Source organism: Notechis scutatus, chromosome 12 (genome assembly GCF_049901735.1).
Source record: "Notechis scutatus isolate UNSWTSFEM ecotype Mainland chromosome 12, rNotScu1.2, whole genome shotgun sequence".
In the NCBI taxonomy this organism is placed as follows: Eukaryota; Metazoa; Chordata; class Lepidosauria; order Squamata; family Elapidae; genus Notechis; species Notechis scutatus.
In genome coordinates, this window is record NC_142020.1 from 1,391,916 (window position 1) to 1,406,404 (window position 14,489).

The 14,489-nt window shown below is 56.1% G+C and overlaps 1 protein-coding gene across 2 annotated transcripts; it reads left to right on the forward strand.

Moving 5' to 3' along the window:
• The first annotated feature begins 1,874 nt into the window (after positions 1-1,874).
• SCNN1G (sodium channel epithelial 1 subunit gamma) lies at positions 1,875-10,876 on the forward strand. Of its 2 annotated transcripts, XM_026688118.2 has the most exons (13): positions 1,875-1,954; positions 2,476-2,811; positions 2,943-3,246; positions 3,448-3,641; positions 4,205-4,308; positions 6,614-6,777; positions 7,024-7,122; positions 7,413-7,530; positions 7,844-7,922; positions 8,172-8,229; positions 8,897-8,958; positions 9,096-9,171; positions 9,728-10,876. In XM_026688118.2, the coding sequence occupies exons 2-13, from the start codon at positions 2,495-2,497 to the stop codon at positions 10,109-10,111; spliced, it is 1,959 nt and encodes a 652-aa protein (XP_026543903.2). In that variant the 5' UTR covers positions 1,875-1,954; positions 2,476-2,494; the 3' UTR covers positions 10,112-10,876. The 2 variants fall into 2 exon arrangements, with proteins under 2 accessions (XP_026543903.2, XP_087829222.1); XM_087973096.1 differs by lacking the exons at positions 8,897-8,958; positions 9,096-9,171; positions 9,728-10,876 and having other exon boundaries at positions 1,884-1,954; positions 2,481-2,811; positions 8,172-8,490.
• The last annotated feature ends 3,613 nt before the right edge of the window (positions 10,877-14,489 follow it).

A 14,489-nucleotide genomic window follows, 5' to 3' on the forward strand; every position in this document is an offset into this window, starting at 1 on the left:
TAACAGTGTTTCAAACTTGATTTAACTTTTTGAGCAGTGTTCTCTCTTTGTGGAGTCCAGTGCTCCCTGAGCGTGGATGTTTTCTTGCAGACATTTCATTGCCTGATTAGGTAACATCTTCAGTACTTGAAGGGAATGAGGTTTGTTTTCTGTTTAGCTTGCCCTGCCAGTGTTGGTGCAGGTGTGGCTTTCTCCTTGGTAATTCCTTGATTAAGCTGTTGTTTATTGTTCAATTGTTTCTCTGGTGTTAATCCCTGTTTACCTGGGTGTTGGCTTCTGGAGAGTATGTTCTGGTCTTTTTATTTCCCTTTTCAGATTGTTTATTACCTCTTGAATGGTGTGTAAATATTGTTTATATCTGGGTGCCTTTTAATGGCTGATTTGTCTGAGTGTGAAGCTTTCAGGAATTCCCTAAGCATTTTGGACTTAGCTTGGTCTAGGGTGCTCATGGTTTCCCTGTTAAAACTAGAGTTTAGTCTGTCCTTGTGTTATGAAATTCCGTGTTCTGACTGCTAGCTAATGTTCGTGGATGTGCTCTGCTACTCTTCCGCTAATAGTGGCTGCTACAGTCCTTACACTACATGTTGTAGATGACTACTGGTCCTTCTTCATGGGATATTGTGTCGTTTGGTTTATTTAAGTTGTTTTGAAGGGCTCCAGTCAGATTTAAAATGTATAAAGATTAAATGTATATATGTATATAAGTGTACAAAATTTTTACAGTATTTAACATAATATGTAACGACAACAATGTATGTCAAAGAAGTCCACCATGTTCCATGTTTTTAAAGATTATATCTAATAAAATTTATTAAAAGAGGGGAAAAAAAGAGAAACATCCTTCCTTTCCTTGGCATGCTCAGCCTCCAACACAGGCAGGGGATGTCTGGAAGGAAGCACAGCGCCTTCTAAATGGCACCCTCTGCTGTTAGGCGAACAAACTGGATCAGGCCCAAAGGCAGAGTTTGCTGGGTTTGGTGCATAAAATTGGGGTCCTTTGGATAGCAGGAGAAACTGATTTAGTCACCTGCAGAGTGAAGGATGGCAATTAAATCCACCTATTTATTCCCTGAAACCCTTGTCTGTTTAAGAGGAGTGCCAAAAGACCACCACGGGCTGGCTTTGCAGAATCACAGAATTGTGGAGTCGGAAGGGAGCCGGTGGATCCTTCAGTCCAACCCTCGGTCATGGGTGGGAAAGCCACCCAGGAGAGGGGGTTGCCCAGCATCCGAACATCTTCAAGGGATGGAGAACCAACCCATAACCTCCATAGGTAGGCCATTCCATGGTCATACAGACCTCACCTTTAAGAACGTTTATGTTTAGACAAGAGTTAGGTCGCTGCAATTTATGCCCGTTATTATGGCCTAGAAAAGGGGCTCTCGGCCAGCTTCCCCTTGTGCACCCGGCCCCAAGTGCCTTCTTTCCCCACCTCTCTTCCGTCCATCCCCAGCCAGCCCTCCTGGCAGCTTCCTGGGGCTCCACTCAGCTGGGCTTCTTGCCAAGGTGCCCCCCCTTTCCAAGCTCTGAACCCCCCTCCGCCTGGAGGGGACCATCTTGGACCTCTCAGCCAAGTCTTCCAACCTCTCCTGCCGTCCCTTCGTCTCCCGGCCTTGGCCTGGCCGCCACTTTTGTGTCCCTGCGCCAACTGCAGGGCCGAGCCTGGAGTGGGCGCAGGGACACAAACGATTGCAGCTCTGTGCCGATGCAAGACGCCTCCCCGGCGCCCCACAGCCTCGTCGGGCACAGCTCGGGCGCCCGGGAGCGGCTGCCGCGCCACCCGCCGCCGACAGGGGCCGCCTCAGGACCGCCGGCGCCCGGGAGGCAGCCTGGCCGGCGGGGCAGTCAGTTGGCAGGGCGGGGGCGCCGGCCGACTCGAGAGAGGCGGGCGCGGCGGCGGCGGCGGCGGACACAGCGCGGAGAGTCCCGGCGGTTCAGGCGCGGCGTCTGGCAGGTGAGACGCGGGGCCGGCGGAGCCCCCACTGTCGCCGTCGACGCGCGGGTGCCCTGCTGGGTGGGGGGAGAGGCAGCTCGCCCGGCCGTTCCTCGACGGCGCTGCCCCGTCTGCGAGCGGGCTCTGCCGCGGGACGGGGAACCGCGACTGCCGGCCGCCCCTTCCTGCCCGGGCCAGCGTGGCGGGCTGAGCTGGGGCTTCCGCGAATCCTCCGTGGCCGCCGACGCCGCAGCTTCGCCTGCCTGCTCCGCGCAAGAAGCCGGCAGCCGGCACCGTCGGGGCGCGTTCAGCTGCGCAGTCCCGGGCGGCGGGAGAGCAGCCCTTTTCCGGGCCAGAGCGCGGCCGCTTGCCGGAGGAGTCGTCCGGCCCAACGTGGCTCTGGCTCGGCGCCCCGCTCCTTTAGCTGGCCGGCCCTTGGAGGAAGCCTGGGAGAGCTGCGCGACGGGCTCTTGCCGGAGAACGGAGGGCCGGAGAGGGGAGAGTCTCCCCCAGACAGTTTCCTCCCGCTTTGTCCCCCTCAGGACAGACACCCCAGGCAACATGGCTCCGGCGGAGAAGATCAAGGCCAAGATCAAGAAGACGCTGCCCGTGACGGGCCCCCAGGCCCCCACCCTGAAGGAGCTGATGCACTGGTACTGCATGAACACCAACACCCACGGCTGCCGGCGCATCGTGGTCTCCCGGGGACGCCTGCGCCGCGTCCTCTGGATCCTCCTGACCTTGACAGCGGTGGGGCTGATCCTGTGGTACTGCGCCCAGTTGGTCATCAACTACTACACGGCCTCCGTCTCCGTCACCGTACAGTTCCAGAAGCTGCGCTTCCCAGCCGTGACCATCTGCAACATCAACCCTTACAAGTAGGTGCTGGCGGTGGGCAGGAATCCGCAGCAGGGGACGGACAGAGGAAGACTATGGGGGGGAGGGGGGAGGGCTTCTTCCTTTCCCTCCAAGTCCAAACCTTTCCTCGGCGGCTCCTCCTCTTGTGCAGATACAGTGCCATAAAGGAGCACCTCGCAGACCTGGACAAGGAGACCCTGTCAGTGCTGGAGTCCTTGTATAACTTCTCGGGAGCAGGAAGCCAGCCCCGGGAACGCCGCGATGCGGGCAGGCAGCCCCCCGAGGAAAGCAAGTTTCTCAGGCAGTTTCCCCTGATGAAACTGGCCGACCTCCGCGCCAAGCCCACCATCAACGTCTCCGCCGGGTACAAGCGGCGGATGAATGCTGGAATCATCTCGGGCAGCTCCAGCATAGTCAACGTTAGGAGCCCCCGGGACATCGTGGGCTTCCAGCTGGTGAGGGCTTCTTCTTCCGGGAGAGCTGGGGGTCTTTCCTGGGATTGGAATGAGCGGCAGGGCTTGTGGCAAAGGGGGAAGCCCACCCCTTGGCTCTGTCATGAGCCATGTGCCCACAGAGGGCCGAGAGGGAGGGGGCCTCCCACAGTTCAGAGGCAATCTGGGCTGCCTTCCTTCCCCAGCCTGTGACCTTTCTTGCAGTGTGACACCAGCAACAAGAGCGACTGCACCGTGTACACCTTCAGCTCAGGCGTCAATGCCATCCAGGAGTGGTACAAGCTGCACTACATGAACATCATGGCTCAGATCAGTGCGGAGGAGAAAGAGAGGATGAGCTACTCGGCAGAGGAGCTGATGCTGAGCTGCCTGTTTGACGGGGACTCCTGTGATGCCAGGTTGGCTCTGGGCAAAGGGAAGGCAAGAGCAGCCACCTGGGCAGCTCCTGCTTCACCCAAGAAAGAGAGAGGAGAGAGGGAGGGTGGGGAGGGCATGCCAGTCCTGGCCAGCTCAGAAGGGCGGGCCATTTCACCCAAGGGCTACGTTCTCATTGCCAGCTTAGCCTGCGAGCTGCACTGAATAGCCACCAGATTCACTCCACCAATTAAGGGGCAGAAAAACTCCGGCCAGAATTGGTCCATGTTTGTAACTGACCCAGTTAAGCTCTCTGCTTTTCAGCCTCAGCTCTCCATTTGGAAGATAAGGAAGAAGGAGAGCAACCCTGTCACAAAGCCAGAGTCCTGTTCTCCTCCTTCCAGGCCGGAGGTCTCCAAACTTGGCAATTTTAAGACTTGTGGACTTCAACTCCTTCCTGGGAGTTGAAGTCCACAAATCTTAAAGTTGCCAAGTTTGAGGACCCCTGATCCAGGCAGTAGAAACACGTTTCTCACACCTGTTTTTAGTTTGGGGAAGTGCATGCATAATATTCTTAGTAAAATGCTTCCTCTGTGGCCTCTCTCAGGAACTTCACTTCCTTCCACCATCCTCTCCACGGAAATTGCTACACCTTCAACAGTGGTCAAGGGGGGAAGATCCTGACCACATCCACGGGAGGCAGTGAGAATGGTGAGAGCCGCAGGGGCTGCGGAGAGCTTGGAGCTGGAGCAAAGGAGAAGGGAGCGAGGCGGGCTCTTTGCCAGCCACTGGCGTCCTTTCTGACTCGCTTACCTGCGATTTCATTTTGCTGCTCTTGTTCCCAAGATCCTTTCCACATCAGGCTGTCATCTCCTCAATCAGGTTGCCCACCTGGCCGAGGCCCCATCCATCCAAGGCCTCCTGGGGACCCTCGTTTGCCTGGCTGTTGGCCAGCCTGTTTCTTAGCCATGTTAATCATGTCTCACCATTATCGTGGCCACAGCTTATTAACCTAATCCCCGATTCTTGATGCCTAGTAGTCGCTACTCACTTGGCATTGTTGTTTATAGAAGCCTCTTTAACGACCACCCTTCTGAAGGAGGATGCTGAGAAACAGAGAATTGTGGTCCAGGATCGCCTCAGTTGCTGTCTCGGAGTGGCCCTTGAAGCTTCTTGGGATTTCTGGTCCTCTACACCCGCCTCCTGCACTTACCTGGCCTATTTTTCACCTGGCATCTTTCATTCTAAGCTGCATCCCACTTCCACCTCTGGGCCACCCGAGGCGCCATGGAGATGCTCCGTTTAGTTTAGGAAACTTCCAGGTGCATCTCCAGTCTTTGATGCCCGGGTGCCCAGCAGCCAGCAGCTCTTCCTGCTCCTTCCCCTGGTCCTTTTCTTCAGGAACTGACATTCAGGTTCCCAGTCTTAAGTCCTTTAACTTTTCCTTCTTCTCCACCTCCTCTTCCTCCTCTCTTCCTTTGATCTCCTGATGTTAGCATTGATGTGAGCGAAGTCCGGGGTCTCCTGTAGAATATGTCAAGGGCTCCATCAGCCCGACTCCCAAATGAGTGAGTGGGGACTGGAGGTACAAAACCTTGAAATGACTGCTTAGGATTTCAGAGTTGATTTAGTAGCTAGAGATTCCTCCCGTCTTTGCTATGCATGATAGTAACTAGCCGGGTTTCTGTGGCCTTTGACTCCTTTTTTGTGGTTGGGAGACAAAAGCCTTCGTTTCAACCTGGATCCAATTCTTTGCGCAGAACAGCAGAGCACCAAGCCCTTCCCTCGTTTGATAGACAGCATCTCAGCGTCCGTCCGGCAGCTCCCATCAGTGGAAGGGCTTGTTCAGGGAAGCCCAAGAGAACTATTGGTGGGAGGAAAGCAGTGGATACTGGCTCAGTGGATGGGAAGCACAGTCATGGACTGTCGAGGCTGAACTGGGCTCCTTTCCTGGGCTCTCGTTTAGGGAATGTGATGGTTTCTGATCAGGAGATGCCTGTTGTGGCCTGGTCTTGTTTGGAGATAAAGCCAGTGTCCCTTTCTCTGGAAAGGGTTTGTTACCACCCAACCCATCCCTTGTAGAGGAGTGATTTGCAGTATGGGTGTCATAGTCGGGGCACCAGGCTAGACACCAGGAGAAGGGGAGTTCTTCCCCTGCCTTTCTGCAGTTGGGTCAGCAGGAAATCGCTTCGGGAAAACCTGGCCAAGAAAAGTGCAGGGACTTTTCCAGGCAGCCCCTGAGAATAGAACAGAACAGAACAGAACAGAATAGAATAGAATAGAATAGAACAGAATTCTTTATTGGCCAAGTGTGATTGGACACACAGGGAATTTGTCTTGGTGCAAATGCTCTCAGTGTACATAAAAGATACATTCGTCAAGAGTCAAGAATAATCAGTACAACACTTAATGATAGTCATAGGGTACAATAAGCAATCAAATCATACTAGGAAACAGTCCATATAAATCGTAAGGATACAAGCGACAAAGTTACAGTCCTAGAGTCACAAGTGGGAGGGGATGGGCGATAAGGAGTGATGAGAAGATTAATAGTAATAGTAATGCAGACTTTGTAATAGTTGAACAGTGTTGAGGGAATTATTTGTTTAGCAGAGTGATGGCTTTTGGGAAAAACTGTCCTTGTGTGTCTAGTTGTTCTGGTGTGCAATGCTCTATAGCGTCATTTTGAGGGAAGGAGTTGAAACAGTTTATGTTCAGGATGTGAGGGATCTGTAAATATTTTCTCAGCCCTCTTTTTGACTCATGCAGCATGCAGGTTCTCCATGGAAGGCAGGTTGGTAGCCATTGTTTTTTCTGCAGTCCTGATTACTCTCTGACAGGATTGACATAATCAGACAGGATTGAACAGAAAAGGGGAAAAACCTCCCAGCACCGAATTACACACAAGACGGATATTACATTAGAAGCATGTTCCCAACCTGTCCTCCCCCACCCCCGCCTTGGTCCTGCTCATTCTACCTGCAGGGCCTCAGGTGGCTCCTGCTTCTCTGCCCAGGGCTGCAGGTGATCCTGTACATAGAAGAAGCCGACTACAACCCCTTCCTGGTGACCTCCACGGGGGCAAAGATTGTGATCCATGACCAGGACGAGTACCCCTTCATTGAGGACATCGGCACTGAGATAGAGACGGCCACGGCCACCTCCATCGGGATGCACTACGTGAGTGGCCCCAACTTGGGGTCTTCGGCCCAGGGAGCAGGACAGGCTGGGGGGCTCTTTGGGAAATGGACTTTCGCGCGTTCTTTGCCCTGCCCTGCCCTGCTCAAAGCTGCATCTCCTGGGCAGGTTAGAGAGAGGCCCCCTTGGAGCCGTTGGCGGAAGGGTGTTCCCCTGGTGGTCCCAAGCCCCCTCCCCTGGCTTCCCCCAGGCATCTCCCCAACAGAGCTCTTCTTTGGCCCGCTGCAGACCACGTCCCACCGTCTCAGCCGGCCGTACAGCAACTGCACGGAGGATGGAGCGGATGTTCCTGTGCAGAACCTCTACAACAAAAGCTACTCATTGCAGGTGAGTCCACCTTGACCGCCGCTGGCCGTGGCCTTCCCTGCAGCTGCCCTTGAAGAAGGACCCGTTAGATCTGGCCCCATTCAGCGGGGGCCCTGGGCCTTCCCTTCCCAGCTGTTCAGCGAATCGAGGCCGCCTTCTTTGCCCAGCCCAGGGTGGCCTGCTTCAGTGGCCCTCCAAGCCCCGTGGCCCCTCCCTCCTTCCCTCCCTCCCACGGCTGCTAGGGGTTACGAGGAAGAAGACCATGGTGCCATCTCACCAGATCTCACCAGCACTCGATTCCCCCCGTGCAGATCTGCCTGCATTCCTGCTTCCAGAATTCGATGGTGAAAACCTGTGGATGTGCCCAGTATGCTCAGCCGCTGCCAGCCGGAGCCGAATTCTGCAACTATAAGAAATACCCCAATTGGAGTAAGTGTCTCCGAGAGGTCAGAGGTGGACTGCGGCCCCCTGGCTTTGGAGCACAGTTCTCGAAGCCCCCCTCTCTTCAAGTGGCTGAGGGGGCACAGGGTGGCTTTGGGGTCTCCTGAGGCCCCTTGAAAGTGGCAGCCAAGCCAAGCTCCCCTCGTTTCCTGGGGCTGCCTCGGGCCTGCCCCCCCTTGGCTTCTCCTTCCCTGCCCAAGCGCTGAAGAGAAGTCCCCCCCTGCCCTTTCTCAGGCTCCCCCAAGATGCTTCCTCCCTGGGCCCCTCCCCCTCCATCACGCTCCTTCCTCTTCCCCTGCAGTGTACTGCTACTACAAGCTGCACGAACGATTTGTGAAAGAGCAGCTGGGCTGCCAGCAAATCTGCAGAGAAGCTTGCAAGTAAGTCCTGGCCGGAAGCCCCCCGTTCAGGCCCAGTGGAGCCCCCAGGGGTCTATGTCCCAGCAGGGCCTGCTCCAGCACTTAGAAACCCTCCGCCCATCACAACAAGGGTCCCTTCTAGCGCTGCTGCTGGGAGCTCTTCTAACGCCCTGTGCCTTGAAGCCCTGAACCAGGGGGGAGCTGGGAGGCCTTGCCCTGCATTGGAGCCCCCCTTGCTCCCAGCTACTCAGCCGCTGCCTCTCTCCGCAGATTGAAAGAGTGGACGCTGACCACCAGTCTGGCCCAGTGGCCGTCCAGCATGTCCGAGGCAAGTAAGGCAGGCCTGCCGGGCGCTGCCCTTCCGTACTCGGCAGCAGCTGGAGAGGCATTTGGGAGCCCCCAGCCCAGTTGGCTTCTAACCGGGCTCCAGCGGGTGCCAGAAGCACAGAGGGCGCCATCTTGCCGGTCTCCTTCTTCAGAGGGGAAGCGACCAGTGGAAATTGGGTTGGGGCCTGTGGGGACAGACACTCCGTTGCCCACCCCAGGCTGGGAGTGACCGTTCTGAGGAGGCCAACCGGGGGGGGGCACACCAGTGGTGGGAATCAAATTTTTTTACTACCAGTTCTGTGGGTGTGGCGTGGCGTGGTGGGTGTGGCAGGGGAAGGATATACTGTAAAATCCCCCTTCCCTCCCCACCCCACTAACCTGCTTTCCAGCTCCGTTCTCCTGTGCAGGGCAACCAAAGGAGACCCAGCCAATCAGCTGGGACTCAATGGGAGGCAGAGAAGAGATGGGCCAAGCCAATCAGAGGTGGCATTTGCCGATTTTCCAAACTGCTCATAATTTCCGCTCCCGGTTCTTCAGAACCGGCTAAATACCGCTTGTACTGCCTCTGGCTAGGAAGGTTAAGTGGGCCTTGAGAGGAGCCGGGGGGGAGAGAACCACGCAAAGACATTCCCGTAACCTTCTTGCTCTCTCTTCCTCCTCCTTGGAAGGAGTGGATCCTGCGCGTTCTCTCTTGGGACAAAGGCCTAAAGAGCCACAAGATGTTAAACAAGTAAGTTTCCCGCTGCCTCTTTAGCCGTCAGAACCCTTTGGCCCTCAAGGCTGTTCCTGCCCCTGGGCCCCTCGTTGGCTGTCCCTCTTACTGGCTCCCCAGAACTCCTCATCTGCCCTTCCCTCCCTCCTTCCCAGGACAGACCTGGCAAATCTAGTGGTGTTCTACAAAGACCTGAACGAGAGGTTCATCACCGAAAATCCAGCCAACAATGTAAGTTTTTTCCCTTTGACTAAGTTCCAGGCTGGTCTGCTTTGTGGGACCCAATTGCCCCCCACAGAACCTGGATCCTTTGCTGGCTGGATGTCCAGAACCCACCCCTCCCTGCTGGCCCTTCTTGAGAAAGGCGGGACAGGCAGTGCTGTGTTTCGAATATTTTTACCACCGGTTCAGTGGGTGAGGCTTGGTGGGCGCAGAGGCATTTTGAGTCCCCTCCTGCAATCCTGCACTTTCCCGGTCGCTTCAGCAGCTGGCGCGTGGCACTCTTCTGTGCCACGCAAAGGAGCTGCACTTCAAAAGCAGAAGAGAAGGGTGAGTAGGGGAGCCCGAGCCAAATGCCACCACTGAGGGCAGGGCATCCAATCCATCCGGCCTCCCTGCCCTCTGAACCACTGGCGTCTCCCAGTGGTGCCAGTGGGACCTGGGAGGGCCTTGGCAACCTCTGGATCTGGCTCAGGAGTCGGGGGCACGTCTGTCCACCTTCTCAGCCAGGATCTGGGCGGTCACCCTCTGGAGACCACGGGAGTCACACTCGCATCTCTCCCCCCAGATTGTCCTGCTCCTGTCCAACTTCGGCGGCCAGCTGGGGCTGTGGATGAGCTGCTCGGTGGTCTGCGTCATTGAGATTGTGGAGGTCTTCTTCCTGGACACGTTCTGCATTGTCCTGCGTTACCAGTGGCAGAAAGTCAAGCGGTGGTGGAGGGGCCACTCAAGCGTGCAGGACCAAAAAGAGGCCGATGGGGGGCCCCCAACCCGCCCAGAGCAGGGGTATCACAACGCGGCCTGCGCCCAGGATGACGACGACCCCCCCACCTTCAACACGGCCATGCGGCTGTCCCCGCCCCAAACGCCCCCACCCAACTATAACACTCTGAAACACATCAGCCCCTTTTCGGAGCAGCTGGAGGACACCCTGGAGGTCAGGGCCCAGTGAGGCCCAGCGGTCTCCACAGAAAGACCCGGGGGACTTGGAGTGCTGCCACTGGAGGCCGGAAGCCAGCAACACAGCGACTCCCTGTGCAAGGCTCAATTGGGGGCGTGCATTTCTCCCCCCTTCATCTCTGCCCTTGTGGGTGGGGGGCTGCTGTTACCACGCGTGAGGATGGCAGGCAGGGCACTCAGGCAAAGTGGCATCCATTCCATGGCCTTGAACTCTGGACAGGAGTGGCCTTCTCTCTCAGTTGGGAAGCCTCTCTGGCGGCCAAATGGCCCCATCCTGGAGTCCAGGGCGTGGCCCAGGAGAGCTCCAGGCACCTCTGGGGGGCAGCCACGGTGTGAGCATCTAAGGCTGGCTCATTGGCTGGGGGGCAGGAGGCCAGTTCCCCAGGAGGTGGGGAGCAGTTGCTGACCTTAAGGCCTCTGCCTGACTGGCTCTATTTCAGCTAGTCCTGGAAAGTCCAAAACATCCTCAAAGATCCATCTCATCCTGGGAACCCCTTTTTTTGAACTATTACCATCTGGCAGACGGTACAGGACAATAATAAAAACAAGGACAAATAGGCTGAAAAACAGCCTCTATCCCAGGGCAGTAGCTCTTTTGAATTCCACTGTATAGTGCAATGTTGTTGCGGTGTCGGGAGTTTTCGGTTCAATGTGTGGAGTGTGAGGGATGTGTGTTTGTGTTTGTTTTCATGGCCATGATGTGCACTGAAGATGGTGTTTGATTTCGTTGTATGAGGTGCAATGGCAATAAAGGAAACGAAACGAAACCCTGCTCAGGCCAGCTGCAGTCGGAAGGAGAATGTGCTGCCCCTCCTGGGACAGCCCCCAAGTCCTGGGCGAAGACGTGGAGGGCAAGCCGGAGGGGCGTAGGGGGCTGGTGCCTGCGCAACCAACAGCCTTTGAGTGCCTCAAGAGTGGCCACTGCACAGGAGGGCAGCCGAGGCTGAAGGCTAATCAAATGGTCTTAGATGGAGCAGTGCGTGTGGCTCTCTGGCCCTTCTGCAGGGAATTGGGGGGATTTCTGGGGGGAAGGATTTCACCACCCCCTCCTGATCCAGCAGGGCCCTCCCCTCTGTTAGAGCTGCTGTGGTGTTCAGCCTTCCCTGGGGGGGGACGTCGCAGGCAAATGGGCACCTCACCCCAAAGGGCTTCTCCTTTTGCAGGGCAATGTGGGGGGGGCTGTTGCTTTGGCCCCGCCTTTATGGACATGGAGACAAGCAACCATGTCCAGGCTGGGAGGGGAGGGGCCAGGCAAGGTGGGGGGCTGCTGCCCCCAGTCTCAGCAGTTCCCTGGCCAGCTGCTTTACTGGACCAGGGGGGCCCTGGTGCGGACCACCTATTTCTGCCTCCCTCCCCCGCATTGAAGGTAGGTGCTTCAGGGTGCTCAGTGCTTCCCTTCCTGTCGAAAGGGCTGAACCTCACATGAGGAATCGCTTCTCCCGCGCAGACCCACAGCAGCCCCCCCTTGGCAAGCCACAAAGACAACACAAGGACAACAGTTGCACAACGTTGCAATTCCACAGAAACCACAATGATGCATTTACATCAGGACACGATGGAAGCTCAGAGGTCATGGCCATTGCAAGATCCGCCATTGCACCGTCTCTCTCTCTCTCTCTCTCTCTCTCTCTCTCTCTCACACACACACACACACACACACACGTGGCCCCTGCAGATGCCCCCCTTCCCACAGATCTCTCGGAGCCATCGGCTCGCGCCCACCGGCATCCCCCTCAAGGCTCAGGTTTCCACATCAATCCTGCTCGGGGCTGCCAATGGATTCAGACTCCAGCTCGGTGCCCCCTGGGTCAAGTTGTCAAGGAGTGGGACCCTTCCCTCCTGGCCTCTGAGTTGGTCGTTTTCTGTGCAATGCACCAGATCCTCACGCAGTCAAGATAGCTGCTAAGCTGCCCCAAACAGAAATGAGCCACACTTTGATGGCAACCGCATTTGTCTTGTGCCCCACTGGGTGGCCTTTGTCACGGACTGGGGAGGTGTCTTCCTGAAAGGGGGGGCACAAAAGGCCATGGCTGCCTGTTCGGAAGGAGCCAATAATGCCCAAGCCGAAAAGAAGGGCTTCCTCTCCCTTCTCCTTGCTGAGTGCTGAGACGGGGTGAGGAGGTTGTGGTGGGTCGGGCCGCTCGCCAGCTGCCAGCAGCCGCTTGTGGCAAAAGCTCATGGGAAGCAGCCTTGGGGGCCCTCCCACCCAGGAAAAGGGCTCCCTCCTTTGCTGCCAGCCAAGCATTGAGGGACTCAGGATCCCTGCTGCAAAGAAGGAAGCCCTGCCTGGGCAGAAGTGCCCAAACTCCACGGAACAGCCACCTCGCCGCATTCTCCCACCACATCCGTTACTTGGAGAGAGGCAGCCCTTGGCACTTGCTGGCCCCTCCATTGCCCCCCCCCGCTGAATCGAGACTCTCCTGTAAATCAAAGGGAGGCCCGCACAGAACAGACCCCCCCGGTGCCAGGGCCAGGCACTCAAGGCCAGGGCAAAATATCCCCCCAGCCCATGGGACTCCCTTTCAGGGAAGATTGGCTGGCAGCACCAGGTGAGGGTTGGCGTGTATGAATGCCTTCCAGCGAATCGTATTTCAGGTTGCAATGTCGGTTTTGTCCGCACTTTTGTTTCTTGGTGTTTCTGGCTGTTTATCTGCTCGTCTTTCCAGCCATCCCAGGAGTTGAAGAGAGCAGAGCTCTGCCCCCAAAGTTGTACTGGGGGGAAGGCAAGGTGTGAAGGGGTGGGAGAAAGAAGAAACCGACCAAGCTTTTCTGCACTAGTACTGATGATGTTACCTAACTGGGTGATGAAACATCCGCAAGAAAACAACCAAGCTCTGAGACCACCAGGGACCCCCTAGCTTTCTATCCCGAGGAGCAGCCCTTCCCCATTTCCAGCCAAGGGACAGAAGGCTCCCGGGGGGGGGGGCTTTGCTTCCCCCACCAGGATATTTCTGCTGTTCTGCTTATTACGGTCTGGATGGCATAAAGCAGACAGAGTAATTTCACAAACCATCCACACAAAGTCTTTTTTATTGGTTCATCGGGCATCCTTATCAACTCACATTTATGACGAGGTTCTTCTTAATGTCCAATCCTTTGCATATCTGAATTGTGGTGTAGAAAGATAATAAACTCTCATCCCCATGATGGTTGAAGCAGCTGCATGGTATGGTGGATCCAGACAAGAGTGAGGGAGCCTCCCCCAACCCAATAAGGGTCAATTTAGTGACCAATCTGGATTACAGATGTGACCACTTGACATGAACTACATTTCCCAGGATACCTTAACTACATTTACCATGATGCATTCCCTTAAGGGGACAGCTCTCAATTCCTAACTAACTATCCCAAATCCCATTAACTCTAAAATGTCTGGACAGCACAGGCTTCCCCCTGGGTAGAGGCATCACCTGGGGCTGACTGTCACGGTGGCCACCAGCAGTTCCTGAACAAAAGGTCCACTCCGCCCAGGACAGGGGACCGTCCCACAGGCTCTTCCTCCTAGACGCAACCTGCTGCCAAGGGGACCTGATTGCTCATCTCTGTAGTGGCCCCCTTGAGAAATCCTCAGTCCTGACTGTGCTGGTCTCAGCAGGGATTGCCTTCCCAGCAGAGGTGGCCTTCCGCAGGTTCTGAGCAGTTCTGGAGACCTGGGAGTGGAAATTCTGAGTAGTTCAGAGAACCGGCCAATCCCACCTCTGACTGGCCCCACCAACCCCATTTCTTCTCTGCCTCCCACCCAGTCCCAGCTGACTCTTTCCCATAGATTTTAGGCATTCAACCCAATGAAAGAGGCACCGTTTCCACCAGCTCTGGGTTCCTTCTGATGTCTGCCATCCGTATCAGCAAGGCGGTTTCCCCGTCAGTTCACTCCGGGCAGTTCAAGGGTGATGCCACCAGTTTCCCAAGCAGCCTAACCCTACTTCCCTCAGCCCCACAGTGGAAGGGCATCAAATGGCACCTGGCAGTGAAGCGGGGGGCTCCTCCAAGCTGGACTGAGGTTTTCCCTCCAGGAGCTTCTCCCACTTTCACCCAATCATAATGAAAACCTGGGCTGGCCCCCTTTTTTCTGCCCTGTTCCCATGGCATTACCTTCCCCTCTTTCGCAGCCTGAGGGGTGGGGGGGGGGTTGGCCTGTGCCAAGAGTAGCCACAAGGGCAGAGCAACTCTTCTGCACTCCAGCACCCTTTGCAGAGGTGGAAGAATTGGGCAAGTGGCAGCCAGCAAGGAGAGAGGCCCTTCTGGGTCATATCCAGCCTTCAACCATCTAGTCATCTGCCTCCCTAAAGGGCGACACTCAGCCAGTAGTTGGTAGACTGCTCCTTCCGTGATTTAATGCCGTGGCCCTTCCTGGTTTGTCACAAGGCTGA

What these genes read in the sequence shown, in the direction of transcription:
- SCNN1G (XM_026688118.2), top strand. Translation starts at nt 2,495, where the DNA reads ATGGCTCCGGCGGAGAAGATCAAGGCCAAGATCAAGAAGACGCTGCCC. An exon ending in TGCAACATCAACCCTTACAA is followed by an intron (nt 2,812 to 2,942) that starts GTAGGTGCTGGC and finishes CCTCTTGTGCAG; the next exon opens with ATACAGTGCCATAAAGGAGC. An exon ending in ATCTGCAGAGAAGCTTGCAA is followed by an intron (nt 7,923 to 8,171) that starts GTAAGTCCTGGC and finishes CTCTCTCCGCAG; the next exon opens with ATTGAAAGAGTGGACGCTGA.